At 41.5% G+C, this 16,185-nt stretch overlaps 1 protein-coding gene across 4 annotated transcripts in view; it reads left to right on the top strand.

Moving 5' to 3' along the window:
* Nucleotides 1-16,185, top strand: part of PATJ (PATJ crumbs cell polarity complex component) — a 159,529-nt gene that overhangs the window by 17,451 nt on the left and 125,893 nt on the right. For all 4 annotated transcript variants that reach the window (XM_075424348.1, XM_075424345.1, XM_075424347.1 and 1 more), the window contains exons 10-15: nt 2,740-2,842; nt 4,627-4,715; nt 5,959-6,097; nt 6,416-6,550; nt 13,029-13,105; nt 15,568-15,624. In XM_075424348.1, the coding sequence (XP_075280463.1) occupies nt 2,740-2,842; nt 4,627-4,715; nt 5,959-6,097; nt 6,416-6,550; nt 13,029-13,105; nt 15,568-15,624 (600 nt within the window). The remainder of the gene's footprint in view (nt 1-2,739; nt 2,843-4,626; nt 4,716-5,958; nt 6,098-6,415; nt 6,551-13,028; nt 13,106-15,567; nt 15,625-16,185) is intronic.

The following is a 16,185-nucleotide window of genomic DNA, read 5'->3' as shown; positions in this document are numbered from 1 at the left end:
TGATGGCAGTGTTAGCAGCCTACTTTTGCTGACTGTGTTTAGAAATTTGTACTTTGATTTTTCCAGGCTCCACATCCAATGTTTTGCATTCTACCAGTAACATTACCTGGAGAAAACTTCTGTAGCGCCAGAGCACCGGCTGTGATGGGCTTTCACTTGTCAAAATACCAGGACTCTCAAGGCCACAGCTCCGTTTCAAATGTTGTTATAGGCTTGTTTACTGTTTTGGTTCCCTCTCCTAAAGATAAGTGACAGAGCATCAAAACTTATCTTTGTCTCCATCAGTGTCTTGTGGAGCAGGAGAGTCAGAAAGCTTTTAATGAGCTTAATGAGTTGGCTAGTGGTGGGAAGTGTATGTGATAAGAAAGGAGATAGCTGTCCATGGATTTCTCTGTCAGTGAAAAGTGAAATAGGTACAGCCATAACTTTGGTCTGTTTTTAAAATAGGTCCTTCCAAAGCTAGTATTTGGCAGGCATTTGATTAAACTTTTGTTTTGTTTACTCTCTTAAGAAACGTTGTCCAATTTTCCATTCTATTTTTTGCTGCTGGCCGTGACACTATCCCTCTTGATTTCATCACCTTAAGAGACCTTACTCTGATCATCATCATCTTTTTGATCTCATTGGGCTCTATCTGATTACTGAAAACAACTAACTTTGTGTTTTTTAATTTATCCCTTGCAATCCCAGATCTATGTGCTTGATGGTTTTTCTCTTTGGTATCGCCAATGTCTTTAGTGTGTCCTGTTTGAACTCTGTCTTGCAGTTTTGCTTTTTACTTGTCAGAGTAGAGTTGCACAGACATCCTGAGGCTGGCTTTGTGGGGACCTTTCTCCATATACTTCTCCGGTGTCAGGTCATACTGTAACCTTAGCTAGTAGCTTTTATGGGTTTTTGGTAATTGCAGTAAGAAGAGGGTTAGGAGAACAGGTCGTGTTATGTGCTTCTCTTTTCAAGTATTTTTTGTTATAAGAAGTTGTCTTACCAGTTCAACAATAAAGCATTGACAGATTAATACTCTTCCTTCCTCTGTCAGGTCTTAAAAATGATTTTCACTGAATGAGAACTGACGAGTTGTTTGCTTCCCACTGCCTTAGACAACCTGGAGTCTTCCAGTGCTCTGTGCAGTTTGGTGGCATTCAAATCTGAACAAGATCGTATCAAGCTTGTTAAGCTGATGTGTGTAAGATTGACTTTTGGAATGGTTTTGTCGTTTGGGGTCTACCGTAAAAACAAACAATAAGCTCAAACACCTGCCTAGTCTCCCAGATTTGCATTGAAGTGGGCCACTGCTTCTGTAGCAGAGATGTGCCTACTGTCTATGCGCGCCGTTTCTTTCATTTCAAGGCATCAAACCTGTTTCTGTTTTGAAGATCCCTTTCCTGCTGCCCCTCCCTTTCTTAGTAGGTGATAACAAGGACAGACAAGCATCACTTTTTCCAACAGAAATACGTGATGTGATAATGCTGTGTATTTATACCAGTTTTTTTTCACAGTCACAGAATGGTAGGGGCTGGAAAGGACCTCTGGGGATCATCTGGTCCAACCCCCTGTCGAAGCAGGATCACCCAGAGCAGGCTGCACAGGACCTCATCCGTGTGGTTTTTGAATATATCCAGGGAAGGAGACTCCACATCCTCCCTGGGCAGCCTGGGCCAGTGCTCTGTCACCCTCAGAGTGAAGAAGTTCTTCCTCATGTTCAGCTGGAACTTCCCATGCTCCAGTTTGTGCCCGTTGCCCCTTGTCCTGTCGCTGGGCACCACTGGACAGAGTCTGGCCCCCTCCTCCTCACACCCACCCTGCAGATATTTAGAGGCATTTCTGAGGTCCCCTCTCAGCCTTCTCTTCTCCAGGCTGAACAAGCCCAGCTCCCTCAGCCTCTCCTCGTAGGAGAGATGCTCCAGTCCCCTCCTCATGCTCGTAGCCCTCCGCTGGACTCTCTCCAGTAGCTCCTCATCTTTCTTGAAGTGGGGAGCCCAGAATTGGACACAGTGCTGCAGATGGGGCCTCACTAGGGCAGAGTAGAGGGGGGAGGAGAACCTCCCTCGCCCTGCTGGCTCATGGTCAGCTTATCATCCACCATCACGCCCAGGTCCCTCTCCGTAGAGCTGCTCTCCAGCAGGCCAGCCCTGAGTCTCTGCTGGTATATGGGGTTGTTCCTCCCCAGGCGCAGGACCCTGCACTTGCCCTTGTTGAACTTCATCAGGTTCCTCTGCGCCCAGCTCTCCAGCCTGTCCAGGTCTTGCTGAGTGGCAGCACAGCCTTCCTTTTTGCTGCTTAACTGTCTGGTAGAAAGATCTCAGGCGAGGGGATTCGTGACACTGATTATCAGGACTAACATATGGAAGGGAGAGAAGAAACTCTGACAGCATTCAGGGTTTCTGTTGTCCTGTGGAATTGACTGGGAAGTTGTTGTTACCAAGTGGCAGTGGAATCCAAAGGGAAATGGCCCCCAAGCAGTCTAATGAGAATGTCTGTTTTCCATAAAATATGAATATTGTAGCTCTGATGGGTATGTGGAGAAAGAATTAGGAAAGGATTTACAAAGCAACTAATGTGTTTGGCTGACACCTTATTTTCAACAAATCTTGGGTATATCTCTTTTGCAAATATGATCCCTCCTAAAATAGGAAAATCAAAATCACCACTCACTTCTGAAGATCTGAATTACCCTGCAATATTGTTATGGTACTGGGAAATTATGAGATTACTTTTGACTGTCTTGTGTTTTATTGATAGGACAATACCAACCTTCTTGAGACCTATGATGTAGAACTTATAAAAAAGAATGGGCAAAGCCTGGGAATAACAATTGTTGGATATGCTGGCACATGTGATGTAGGTGAGTTCTGCAGGATTTGGTAAAGCCTAGGACAGTGGCTGCTTAAATACCCTATATTTACGATCTGGAAAATGGATAGTGCTTCTTTGAAACCATGTGACTTAAAAAACCTATGAGGAAGATATTTGGAGAACGGTGCTGCAAAGTGAAATTCACCTACAAAATTTTTTAAGGAGTTGTAATTAGCTTTAAAAAAATAATTCCCAGTTGACTGCTGGACTGTGAATTTTACATGCTTAGGTTGTTACTGTGCGAGATGTTGTACGTGCAGGAACTGTCACAGTTTAGACTCTAATGTGGTCAGGTTCCTGTCCACGCTGTTCCTTGCTTTGCCCCTGTGTTACAAAGCACAATTCAGGTCGCGCGTTGTAAGAATTTAAAAAACAGAGTATTGGTTGTCCCCAGGTTGCCTTAGCTTTTGAGTGACAGTGTTTGTGATATTTTGTATGTACAAAATAGCTCACCATGCAACTTTTGCTTGTTTAATGAATTGTAGGTGTTAGAGTGGAAATGATCAGTCAGATTCACTAGCCCATCCCTCTGCCAGACAGGAGATGCAGAGAATCTTAGCTGTGCGTGATGTGTATGTCACCTTCGCGAGATGGTGTACTTGTCATTGGCAGATGGCTGTTTCGGTGTCTAAACTCTGGGAACAGATTAAAATATCTGTGCTAGGATGTGGGGACGTGGAATCTTTTTTTTTGTTGTGTCTAAATATTCTTTAAGTTAGAGCTGTTAACTCATCTTTCAGACATTGGTTCCACAAATGATAGTATCTTTAAAATTCACTCAACTGAATATCTGGTTTTACCCAAAGGGGTAGGGCTTTTTATCCCCTTCCCTTCCTCGTGGGACTCAAGAAAGTATTCTGGGATTGTGGTGCAGTTGGGCTTGCTCTCCAGCCCTCCTCATTCCCGGGAGATCCTCTGCTGTCGCTGGTCAAGAATCCCAGGCCGGTGCAGGGAGCACTGGGCGCTGGGGTGGGGAGGAGCACATGCCAGGCGATGGGAAGAGGTGGGTGTGAAGCAGTGGTAGAGGGGCATGTCCTGAGCATGCACAAACCATGCTGGACAGGTGCCTGAGGAAGGTTGGTGTTCAGAAAAGGGTGGATGAAGTGTCAAGGTTGACCAGAATTAAAGACCAGCACCTCGTATTTTGCAGGAGTTTGTGGAAGGGAAGGGTCGCTGTTTGAACTGATGATCGGGCCTTTTCACTAGCGTTTTTTGTTTTGTTTTTATTTCCTTGTTGTAATTAGAAGTTAAAATTAATAATCAAACGTCAACCATGACAAAGGACAGCTTTTCTGATTTCCACGTTTCTCTTTTTTTTTTTTTAAGAAAAATCCTTTTTCATTAAGATTTAAAGTACTAAATTCCTTAGCTGTAGGATGATTGAAGTGCTGATCAAAGTACTTAAGCACATACTTTACTTTTAGCTTAGGTAGTCTTAACAAAATCAAATGCAACATGGATTTAAGTGATTGTGGTTTAAGGCCTGGGTAAGCACAAGGAAGAATCCATGGAGGAGGTGGCCTTTTGTGAGCCATTGTAAGGAAAAAATTTGAGGTCAGTGTGCAGGTGGTTGTGTCGGTGCTGTTTTTTCAATCAGAGATCCTCAGTCATTCTGTGTCGAGCTGTGTGAGTGGTAACGTGCAAATGTTGGTGGTTTACAGAATCATACCTTTGTGGATAGGAGCAGTGTGTGAAAAAGGCTGTAAGTAAAAATCTTAAGAAACGAAACAGGTTAATGTAGTGACTTGTTTCTCTTCCTCCCTCTGCCAACAGAACCTTCAGGAATTTTTGTGAAAAACATAATACCTGGCAGTGCTGCTGACCACAATGGCCAAATTCATGTTCATGACAAAATCGTTGCCGTAAGTGAAATAGTCTGCTTATATATTGTTGTAGAACTAATACTTCATTACGCATCTCAGTGTTAAAAGCACAAAGTAGTAAAGGCTTTCTAAAATTAATTAAACCTTCTCTGCTTTGCAGAGGAAATAATTTGACGATTTGTATTTGTTTAGATAGTTTTGTAACAGAAATGAGCTTTGACTTGCTGTGGTTAAAATATTATTTTATATTCAAAGAAGTAGTAAATAGTAGTTAACTAGGAAAGAGGCAAGCATTTGGATTAAAACGTTTCAGAGTGGAGAATCTTGGCATTTGGCCTGAAGTAAAGATGAGCAACATTAGCTTCTATTTGAATTGAATGAGATTGGAGGGCGGTTAAGATTTTGCAAGATGTGGCACACTGTTTATGGTCCTTAATGATTCTGTAGCATAGTGTGGATACAATTTAGATTTAAAAACCCAGCTTCATGTGTAGAAGAATTAAAAACCATTGAATAACAGTGAATTGAATGATAGCCAATTTTGCATTCACAGTACAAGCAGGAATGAATTACACAGTCTTTTTGTTTTAAGAGATAATATTTATAGAGAGATGATTTTAAATTACTTTTAAAACGTATGCTATGCCAGACCTTCCGAAGTCAGCTTCTCCTTTGTGAGGGCAAAAATTGATACAGCCTTGTGCTTTTATCTGCAGCTTTGCAGGAGAAGCCCCTATTGATGTATGATCTAACAGTGAGCTGAACAGAGTTTTTTTGGCGTAAATTAAAACATCTGAATTAATATAAGAATTGGGCTGTTCAGAGTGGATTATACAAACAGTTATTTGTATAGGCTTGCGTGGGGCATGTTAGAAATCCATGGGAAAAAGAACAGTGATAATGAGCTGAACAGCGTTCTAGGTTGACTACTCTTCCTGGGAAACGTCATCCACAATACTCCTCAAGGTGTTTTTTGTAAGCAAAAAAACATTGTAGGGGGAAATTAGTGCATGCGTATATCAGATTTGCAAATTCTGTTTTGTGGTTGCCTCCTGAAGACAGAAGGCATTACCATTGTGTTTCCTTTTAAAATGCATTTTGAAAATATTATCTAATTAGTGAAATGTAACTGATTTAATGAGATTGTTTTGCAAATACTACTGTCTTGGGTGAATAACCCTACAATTTCTGCACAAAATAATGTGGATGTTGGTTACAGTGTACGGAGCAGCCTAAGAATGTAGTGTGACTACTATTATATGGTAGAATGTTTTTGGTTTAGGTTGATGGAGTTAATATACAGGATTATACCAACCAAGAAGTGGTAGAGGCATTGCGTAACACAGGACAAACTGTACGCCTTACCTTACTTAGAAGGAAACCTTCTTCTACTGTTTCTTCGGAAAGATCTTTGGATAGAGGTAATCTTTTTTTTAGTTTGTTTTTTTTTTAGCAACTGATTTTATTTTTCACTCAATTTACAGTTACCTAATTTAACAATTAGGACTGGATACCACATGATCCTAGATTTTGTAAGGGCACACTGTAGAAAATGAGATACTTAAGGAGGAATGGAAAGAAACAGAAATGAGGGATTGGGGAAAATAGAGTGCAAAACCTCTGTGTAGCCAAAAAAAAAAAACAAGAAGAAGAAGAGCAGTTACTGAAGTGATATTACTACATCATATATTTTACGATTTTGTGGCATATGTTATATTTTCTTTCTTCTGTTTTTACAGTGCAACCAACTGTTCCAACCTTTGTGTACCCTGGAGCTGTAGGGACTGAAACTGGTGTGGACACTGCGAATAAGGAAAACCAAGGACAGAAGGATAATCTTCAAAATGTGAAGAAGCAGAGTCTACATAGAACAGGTGGATGGGATATCTTGCAGTATCTCTTCTGAGTCTTTGGAATTATCTTTAATCCATTTTCAATACCAATGGGCTGTTGTGGCTTACTCCATCTTTATCTTTTGCTCTGTAATGCTGTTTATTCAGGTCCCTCTGAAGTAAAGCTCTACCTGGTGGACCTATCAACTCTTCTACCCCACGCTATCCCCAAAATGTAGCGCTGTCCACAGGTCACCAGTGAAGATACTGAATAATACGGGCCCCTGTCGCTACTGACCATCTCTCGTAACTGGCTGTCAAGCTGTCTTCGATCCCAGTGGTCCATCTAGTTTTCAGCCTATTCAGCAGTCATCAAACCCATGCTTCCTCAGCTTCCAAAGGAGAATGCCCATGTAAATGGTATCAAAAGCTTCGGTAAAGTTGAGGTGTATTACACCCTTCATCCACGTAGCTATCTTGGCAGTCAGATTGGTCAGCTATTTGGCAAATCTGTATTAACTGTTCCTGATTTGCCTTCTTATCATTTATGTCTTCAGAATGGATTCCGAGAGGAAGTATCTCGTGATCTCTCTAGGGCCAAAGGTGAGACTGACTGGCCTATAATTCACTGGATCTTCCTCCTTGCATGAAGTTTGCTCTTTTCCAGTCATTAGTGATCCCCCTTTGATAGCCGTGTTTTGGTTTGGGATTATTTTGTAGATTATAGACAGCGGAGGTGCAGCCCTTCCAGTACTCTGGAATGAATCTCGTAAGCTCTGTAAAGCTGAATGCCTCCAGTTCGCTGATTCCTCTTTCTAGCCCTGGTCCTGCTCTGATGACCTGAGATGTCCTGCCTGCAGTCTTCTCCTGACAGAGAAGATTTGTTCATCCTCCTCTGCTGCCAGGGCCCTGAATCGTTGGGTGAACAGCATCAGGAGATGGAACTCTTGGGGAATTCACATTTAGTTCCTGATCCAGTGTTACCTCAGTCATATCTATCTTCTTGCCCTCACAGGTCTTAGGCTCCTGTGTCTGCAGAGTCTTTCCAAAATGTTCTGTTGGTTTCCTGTACATCATCTCTGATGGTCATTTGTTGCAGTTTCCTCTTTTGGCACTGCAGTAACTTCATCAGAACTCACCTTCCGAGCTGTTCAACTTGGTCTCCTACAACCTGTGACCTGAGCTGCAGCACCCTCCCTCAGGAGTTTTGACTGAGTAGGGCTTGCTGAAGGAGCAGAGGCGGCTGCAGCAGCAGGGACAGGGGATCATGTCTTGTGACATGTCTCCATTTGTAGGTCATTTTCCACACAAATGAGACAGATGCCACTTCCATGAACATCTGTCTCACCTGTGTGCCACCTGCCTTGCTGCTGTTTGCTTGTCCTGCTGACAGAGATGTGGCAGTCACTGACTTTTCCTGGAGTGCCACAGAAGCAGGAAGCCTAGCACAAGCTACGTCCACCTCCCGTGAGACTTCCCAGTGGCAATGAACCTCTCCTTGCTGCCTGCTGTTTCCCAGACCCAGCTCATTTACCTCGTGGTACTGATACTGTTGCATACTGCTTCCTCCCCTGCTGCTGCCGGGATCTGAGCAGCTGCAGAAACGGAGGTCCGTCTCTAGACGTTCAGTTTCTGGCTTACTTGCCCCGAGCTTACCAGCTGACCTGGAAATTGTTGGCTGCAGACCTGTGCAGGCGGATGGGAGTCTCTGGTCTGGCAAAGGGGTAACAGGCATAAAGACCCGATAGCTGGAGGCAGAATCTGGACAGGAGTTCAAATTCGGCGTGATTTAACAGCAAAGGCAATTGGACATAGGGCAGATCACAAAGGCATGGATTGCTTTGGTTTTTAGCTGACTTCTGAGTGAAGGTTGGAGGCCTTTCCAGAAGGCGTGCTGCAATTCCCCTGCAGGTTTCTGGGCTCTTCTACAGGAACTTCTGGGTGAATTTCTACAGCTTGTGTTAAAGTCAGCATAAATTATCCTTATGCCTTGTAGTTTCTAAGATATGTAGATGCAATAGAGGATTCTAAATTATGGCTGTCAATGAATAACAATTTTGCTATGATCGTGGAAGATCTGTCAGTATTAAAGACAACCTGGAAACGAGAGAAATGTAGCAGTTCCTGTGCTCCATTCTGGTTTGCTTTTCTGTCCAAGCCTTGTAACCAGACATCCTTTGTTGTGACTTTTGCATGTTCCCAGAAACGGGAAGCCAAAAGAGAGGTGGTTGAGTTGCTGAGATATGAGGTTATCAAAGCATTGTTTTAGCTGTAGGAATGGAAAAGCATACATTGATTTGTAGTTACAATGGACAAATGACTTAAATACATCCTACTGCGAAGTCCTGAGGGGCAGAAGAGCCAGGAGGACTTACACTCAGTATGACAGAGGCTAGAAGAGAGCAACACATGCTCTCCCATGTCACTTACCCAGTCTTTATTTACTGTGGAACTTTCTATGCATAAAATGTTTTCTTTTTTTACTGAAGCGAACAATATCTCCATAGCCAGTTCCTGACTACTCGTGATTGGGTTATCTGGTGTCACAGGCTGCAGATGTCTGCCCTGATGCGAAGAGAACTTTCTGAGGAATTTGCTACCTAATACTTAGTGCTGTGCAAATACGGTATATCAATGCCAGGATCAGTTTATGCTGGCAACTAAAATTGCTTTTACCTGGCTTGAAGTTAACAAACTCTGTTAGTCTCAAGGTGTGTTATCTAGATAGGCCTTAGTGATCCCTGTTCTGCTGATAATCAGATTGGATCAAACAGTATTTTTGAGCTCTTTTCATAGCAGACTCAAACGGCTTTGATGTGGCTCCGCTGCCTCTCTGTAAATACTCCTCAGCCCTTAGCTTCAAAAGGAGTTTGTAACCAGGTTGTATGTGTAAGAGTGGCTCCCCTTCAATTCTAGCATTGTGCAAATCTCGTAATCCCCGTCCTTGGAGCTCTGTGGAGTATGGTGCAGACGCACCTCGGTCTGGCAAGGGCTCCATTGCCTGGAATCCGCAGCTGCCAGCTGGACCCACGCCGATTCCTCGCAGGGGCAGCGAGCGTGGTGCATCTGTGCTGCATTCCCCAGTGCGTCAGGTAGCAGGTGTACTATGAGATTTTTCTGTTCTCCTGTGTAGCCAAGCTCCCCTTACCCTGGAGAATACAGGATAATGTGTTTGTATGCACAGTGTGTCTCAGGATACCAGAATTTAAACACTGGGGATACTGGTTGTTTGCGGTTGGATGCTGCACTTGCTACCATCTAGCAGTGCTGGTCCTCCTTGGGCCAGCAGGATAACGCAGTGGGCATGGCTTTGAAATCCGGTAATGCATCAGGAGCATTTAATGCAGTGCTAAGCAGGTATCATTGCCTGATTAAACTGGGGGTTTTCATAGTGAAAAACCACTTTAAGTTACAAGGTTCTGCAAAAGCATTATGCAACTATAAAATGTGTGTGTGTATCTCTGTTAAAAAGTTGAAATACTTAGTTGCACATTTTACTCCTACTGAAATACAATGTATAAGATTTCACCTTGGAATGGAATTTAATGGCCAAGTTTTAACTCCAAAGATAGGTGCTTATTTTGGACACGGTGATGGGCACTTCATTATAATAGTGCTAAAGTAAATACTGCTAATTTAAGGCTCTGACTAAACTCTGGAAATGCTTTTAGAAGTTTAATGTAAAAGGTATGTTTTATAAAATATGTATTACTTCCCTTTAAGCCCAGTTGTGTGAAATTCTTATTAAATTGTGTTTCCTGGAGAGGTATTAAGTAGTAATTCTGGCCAGGCAAAACCGTACTTAAGCAGTTCTGTTACAAAGGCAACATGGTTTAGGACGCAATGTGCACGAGGCCTGAAACTTTCTGCTAGCAGACTAGAGGCAATTAACTTCACAGCTGCATCTGCAAGACTGCAGACTGGGCAGAACTGCTTGCTTCTGCCTTGCAGCAGTACTCAAAACTCAAAGACACGGTGATGCTAGTCAGGAGCTTAAAGACGGCTGGGGAGAAATATCCAACAGTAGGGCAGAAAAAGGTAGTGCATTAATGACGTGCACTAGAGCACAGTACATATCCTTGTACAGCAATTTTGTGAAACCAGGAGGAAACTGCAAGAAGAAAATATCCCAATTTCAAAGATGCGGGCAGTTTTGACCAGGAAAGATGATTTTTGCAATACACTTGTGATTTATTCTTGATGCTTTCTAATTAGAAATGAAAAACTGTGTGGAAGTGCAGGCAGAAGGACAGACTAAATATGTTGCTAATGAAAGCTGTCCCTGGGAAGCGTTTTCTCTTCTGAGGCCTTGCACATTATAGAAGACATGGTGTGTATCTCAGGTCATGCGAAATCCAGCTGGATGAGAGACTAGAAAGAAACTTCCTATTAGCTGCCATGTGGAAAAAGCTATCTGGGGGGAAAGGAGCATTTTCAGCGAATTGAGTGATACCATTGGAACTGGATATATTTAATCCAAATCCCTCCAGCCAATGTTTCCATTGTTCTGAGGAAGTTACAAGCAAAGACTTCAAAGTGTGTTTGAAAGAAAGAAAGGGGGAAACTTCAAATGCAGGCGTGCATCAGCACCTGCTCTGAACAACTCATAGATTTTGGTAATGTGTTTTGGAAGTGACAAAAAAATCTGTATTCAGCCAGCTGAACACAGCTTACAGTTACTGAACTGAACTTTGAGCTTGACCCTAAGATTCGTTACTCCTGCTGAACCTTAAAATCTATATCTGGCTGCACAAGGGATTGTTGGTGCTTAGGTCCCGTGTGTTCACACTATAACTTTGTAATAGCAGAAAAAGAGACTAAAGAATTTCTGTCCCTATGTATTTCAGTAAATAGGAGTAGAAAAATGCACTGGTGTTCTGTTTTTCCTACAGTTGGGAAGTAAAGATAGTGATCAGCCTGTGCTTGATAACAAGGCTCACGAAGATGACTTCTTAGAAACTTCAATTAAATTTCAGTGGAGGAAAAAACGCTTAGCTCACAGCTGAGAATTTCAGGACAATTTGCCTTCTCATTTTTTTGAGGAGATAATTTATTTGAGGGAGAACTGTGGGCTGTATTTAGAAACCCAAGTTTTTATTCTTGGTGGAGTTTCTTTTGATGACAGAAAACAGTTATCTGAATTGCTGGAATCGTTGAATATCCGCATCTCCTTGAGCCTGTAGGTTAAAGATGCTCTGGATATTTCCAGGTGAAATCTCAGTTGTTAGGCTCTGAGGAGTGTGGTTTCTCAGTGCAGAGTAGACAGAATTTCCCTATCTGGCATGACAGAAAGTGAATGGAAGAGATACAATGATGGGTGAGGTTGTTGTGTAAGTTAACTTCAATCTTTGTTTTTAACGAGCGGAAAACTTCAAAGTTATAAAATGATGTAATGAGAATTGTATTGAAAGGCTTATTTTTTATTTTTGCAGTCTACAAAAGTCTTGAAAGCAGAGGCAGCTTCATATCCCATTTGTGTTGGCTTTTGCTAGTAGGTAGGCTCTGAGCTTCTCTTGGTGTCTTCAAAATTGCCCTCTGGAGGTGTTTTACTTGCTAGTTTGTGTGCAAAATGGGAGGTTGTGATTTGCATTCTAAATTTCAGTATGACACATCAGCAATACTGAGTGGTCTGTGCCTTGTCTAGACATCTGACAAACTATTACAGTCGTTCAGGGGGGGGAAAAGCATTTTTTGGTAATTCAGACCCCAGTTGCTGCTGCTGTAGCTGCTAGATGGAATTTGCTTTAGAGCTTGATTCTTACCAGTTAGACATTGCTTTGGCTTGGAACTTTATATGTGCGCTGAGCTTCTGGATGAGGTCAAATGCAGGGCAGCCAGTCATTTTATGCTGTCTAGCTCTGTCAAATTGTCTTACATGAATGTAATACTGCCTTGGTTGCATAAGTAAGAAAGCTGAAAAGATATAAATGTCAAGATAGCCAAGTTCCCACGGAAGACTGGTTTAGAACTGGAGCTTATATTAAAGCTCATGTTACTTACTGACCTAATTAAACTAGACAAGCCTTTATACCTGCCAAATGTATAAATAAAGTCTGTGACTGCATTGTGCTGATGCAGCCCCTCGATAACAGCAATATCTTGTCAGGTGTTTTACTTCTTAAAGGGGGTTCGTTTTGGTGGGAGATGATGCTTCCCTGGAGTGGCAAGCATTTTTATAGCAACAAATTATGAAGTCTTGTGAAATTTGTTTTGCAGCCTGAAAGAATGATTTATTTACAGTATGGTACAGAACTCGCACCTCATCAATGCAAGCATCACCTCTTCTGCTTCCCAGTTGAATATATCACACGTCAGCAGTAGCTGATATTTTGCATTGTTTTCCTAAGAAAGACGTTTTTGATTTGCGCTGTTTGATAGACTCAGCTTAATGCACTTTCGTTTTTGGGATTATTCCCTCTAATCTTTTATTTACACTGAATTATTATTGAAGTATTTAGAAGTAAACATGTTTCTGGATGTACGACATGCTTTTAAATTTAATATTCACTTTCATATTTAGGAAGAGTCCTACTTCCTCCAGCACATGAGCTGAAATCCAAGTGGGAAAACCTGCTGGGACCTGAATATGAAGTTATGGTATGTTATCTTTCAATAAACTCCACTCATGTATGTTATTTCTTTAAATTACAGATCTGTGAGCTTAGCATTACAGGCTGTTTATAGAACAGTTTAGTCTTTGGAACAGATCAGTAACATCAAATTTTGTTTCCTGTAATATCAAGGCTGAAATATAGGAGTGTTATAATGAGTTATTGGTTTGTTGTTTTTTTTTTTAATTCTGTTTATATAGATACTATTGTTATACAGATACTAGACAGGAACAGTGATTTAAGAAAATCAGCTGTCCTTCTAAATCTGCATCATAGCAGCCACTTAAAATATGTGGCATTTCTGTGATTTCTTTTATGATCTATTTGTTTTATTGTGCACTGGGAAAAAAAGGTGCAGGACAGACCTCCTGTGTTTCACAAAGAATCTTACAATTTTATTAGAAGAATGAAAGAATGATTTTCAAACGTGCTGGGAAAATAGAAAGTAATTCACGGTGGTGTAACTTTGTGGTGCCAGTGTCTATTGGATATTTCTTCACTTCGTATTAAATAATTGCCAAGCAAAAGATTGTTTTGATGAATCATCATAAAGAATTGACTGAAATTGTAATTCACTACTGCTTTTCAGTGCTGTGTTAGCCAGTGAGTACAGATAAAAGACTCCAGCCAGAGTTTTTTCCGAAGACTTAAAAAATTCTCACCACCACCAAGAAAATGCCCTGTTTGTCTTTGCAATGCTTGTCCAGTTGATTTAGAGACACTTATTTTTGCTACTTGGAGTAGCCATCGTTCCAGTCATTTGCTGGAAGATTTAAAGTAGCTTTAAGAATTGCCTTGAGAAACTTGCTTCTCTTCTTTCCATTAGCACTCCTTTAAGATCTGAAGTTCGTGTAAGACGATGTACATGATGCAATAAATCTGTTTGTCTGCCCACTTCAGTTGCTTGGTATTCCCATCCTTACATTTCGAGAGTCTGATATTACTTCCCTTAGCACTATCACACTTCCCACAGAGGACGAAAACCTGCTTAGTTCATGAAAGAGTCTGTTTCTAATTCTTCTTTCGCTGCCGCCAGTAAAATGTCAGGAGTGAAAATGTTAACGATTGGTCCTTTTAAATAATAGAAGGAAACTATTGTGGTATCCCATTTTGAAAGTCATTTTTCAGTTCTTTCAGTTCTTGTCATCTGCCCCTACCTGTAGCCTTGCTTGGCTGCGTTCAGTAACAACGTTCAGTTCGCTTTCAGCCTGGTAGAGCAGTCCCTGTTTCACGCTATCCTCACTCCTACGCTCAGCTCCCAGCAAGTCACCCTGAAGGTGCCTACAGGTCTGAGTATTCTCTCAGAAGTATTTCTCTTCAGAGAGAGGATTTGGTGTCACCCATGGCTTCTGTGTTGCTGACCCTTTGTGGTACGAATGGAAGGAGCTGAGATCCCGCTGAAACAGAAGGAGACGCTGGAAGTCTGTACGGGGACGTATGGCTGGGTGGTATTTGTTGCCAGGTACCTGAGCGTGAGCAGTCAAGCTGAGGAGTTACCAGTTACAGATTCATTTAGTTACAACTGAATGGACGTGAAATGGATACTGTCTGCTGGGAAAAATACCCTAGGTACTGGAAAACAAGATGCTGGAAGCCCTATTTAAAATAAAGCAAGAGAAACAGCTGAGGCTTAATATTGTTTCATAGATATTTTGTTAAAGTAGAAATTTCCAAAGGACCCTGAAGCTACCTGATTTTTTGCAAGGCTTTATATTTTCCAAATCTAACAAGAGCATGAGTCCTCCCGAACATATTTAACTTCAGTGTCCCAGACTCCAGCCCTGGGCCACAGATCACAACAGATGTCATCTTATTACATTTAAAACTGGAGTAAATAACCTTCTAAGGTTACAGATAAATAAGTTATGGTTAGGAGGATCATTACAAGAAAACTGGTGGTGAACATAGTGATTTTATTAATATAAAAAAAATTAAGATATACTGAAGGAATTTCTTGTCACTGTTTTAAGTAATCCACTCTGTGTTCAGATTTGGTTTCTAAACTCATTTATTTCAAGCCGTGTTAGAAACATGCTGCAGAAGATGGTTTAGTCTAGATGTTAGATGGCTGTGCTATAGCCTCAAGTAGTAACTTAAGCTACTGTACTTTTCAAATTCTGATTGGCAAGTCAGTTTGGTTGTTTGTGTCAAACGTAATGCCATTTTGTGCTTATACAGGATTACTGAACTTGACTAAAATTGGCATGCGGGCGTCAGGAAGAGGATAACATTGGAGTCTGCTAATAGTGCATAATCACCACATTCCTAGTTGTAAATGTTCTGTGTCTGAAAGATTTTTCTAACATTTGTTTAATATTATTTTGCATCAATGTGACTTTGTTTAAGTACAGTTTATTTTGCTCATCTTTTTTTTTTTTTTTACCAGAATTTGTCATTCTGGTCTTTATTGTCCTGCTATTGAAAAATGTTATGATGTACAATTTTTAGGTTGTGAATGTGGATATGCCCATTACAGATGATTCGGAGCTCCAGAAGTACTCAAAGGTAGGACTTACACAATGGTTTCCTTCGTGCTATATGTTGGCAGAGTAATCCCAGGAGGGCATGACACAATTCCAGGTTTATGTGTTGCAGAAAGTTAGTGGCTTTGTGGCTCTATCTTACTTTTCCAAAAAAAGGCTGCTCATCTTCTGGACTGGTCCAATCAATACCTTTTCATAGCATGGCAAATGAACCCTTTAACACACACACCCCCACCCCCTCCCCAAACAAAAAACCCTCCCAAAACCCAAACCATGCATGTAAGCCTCCAATTTTGGGGGACTTAATTGCATTAAAATTCAGTTGTTGAAAGTCACTACAGAATGGAGCAGAGGTTGAAACTCTGCTGAACAGTGTCATCGTCCTGCAGAGGAGTTTGCTGTAGTGATCCTGGCGCAGGGAGAGGGAGGTCCATTTAGTCCAAATGGTCAGAGCTGAAATTAATTTTATTCTTCTGAGACTTTCAAGATATGTATGTTAATGTTGTGCAAAAGAGGTTTGTGGAAGTGATGCATTTATATACTTGTGGGGACGTCTCAGTGAAGAAAGGCCATAAACTCATCA

Source organism: Opisthocomus hoazin, chromosome 6 (assembly GCF_030867145.1).
Source record: "Opisthocomus hoazin isolate bOpiHoa1 chromosome 6, bOpiHoa1.hap1, whole genome shotgun sequence".
NCBI classification, from domain to species: domain Eukaryota; kingdom Metazoa; phylum Chordata; class Aves; order Opisthocomiformes; family Opisthocomidae; genus Opisthocomus; species Opisthocomus hoazin.
This window is presented reverse-complemented; position numbering and strand designations above follow the sequence as displayed.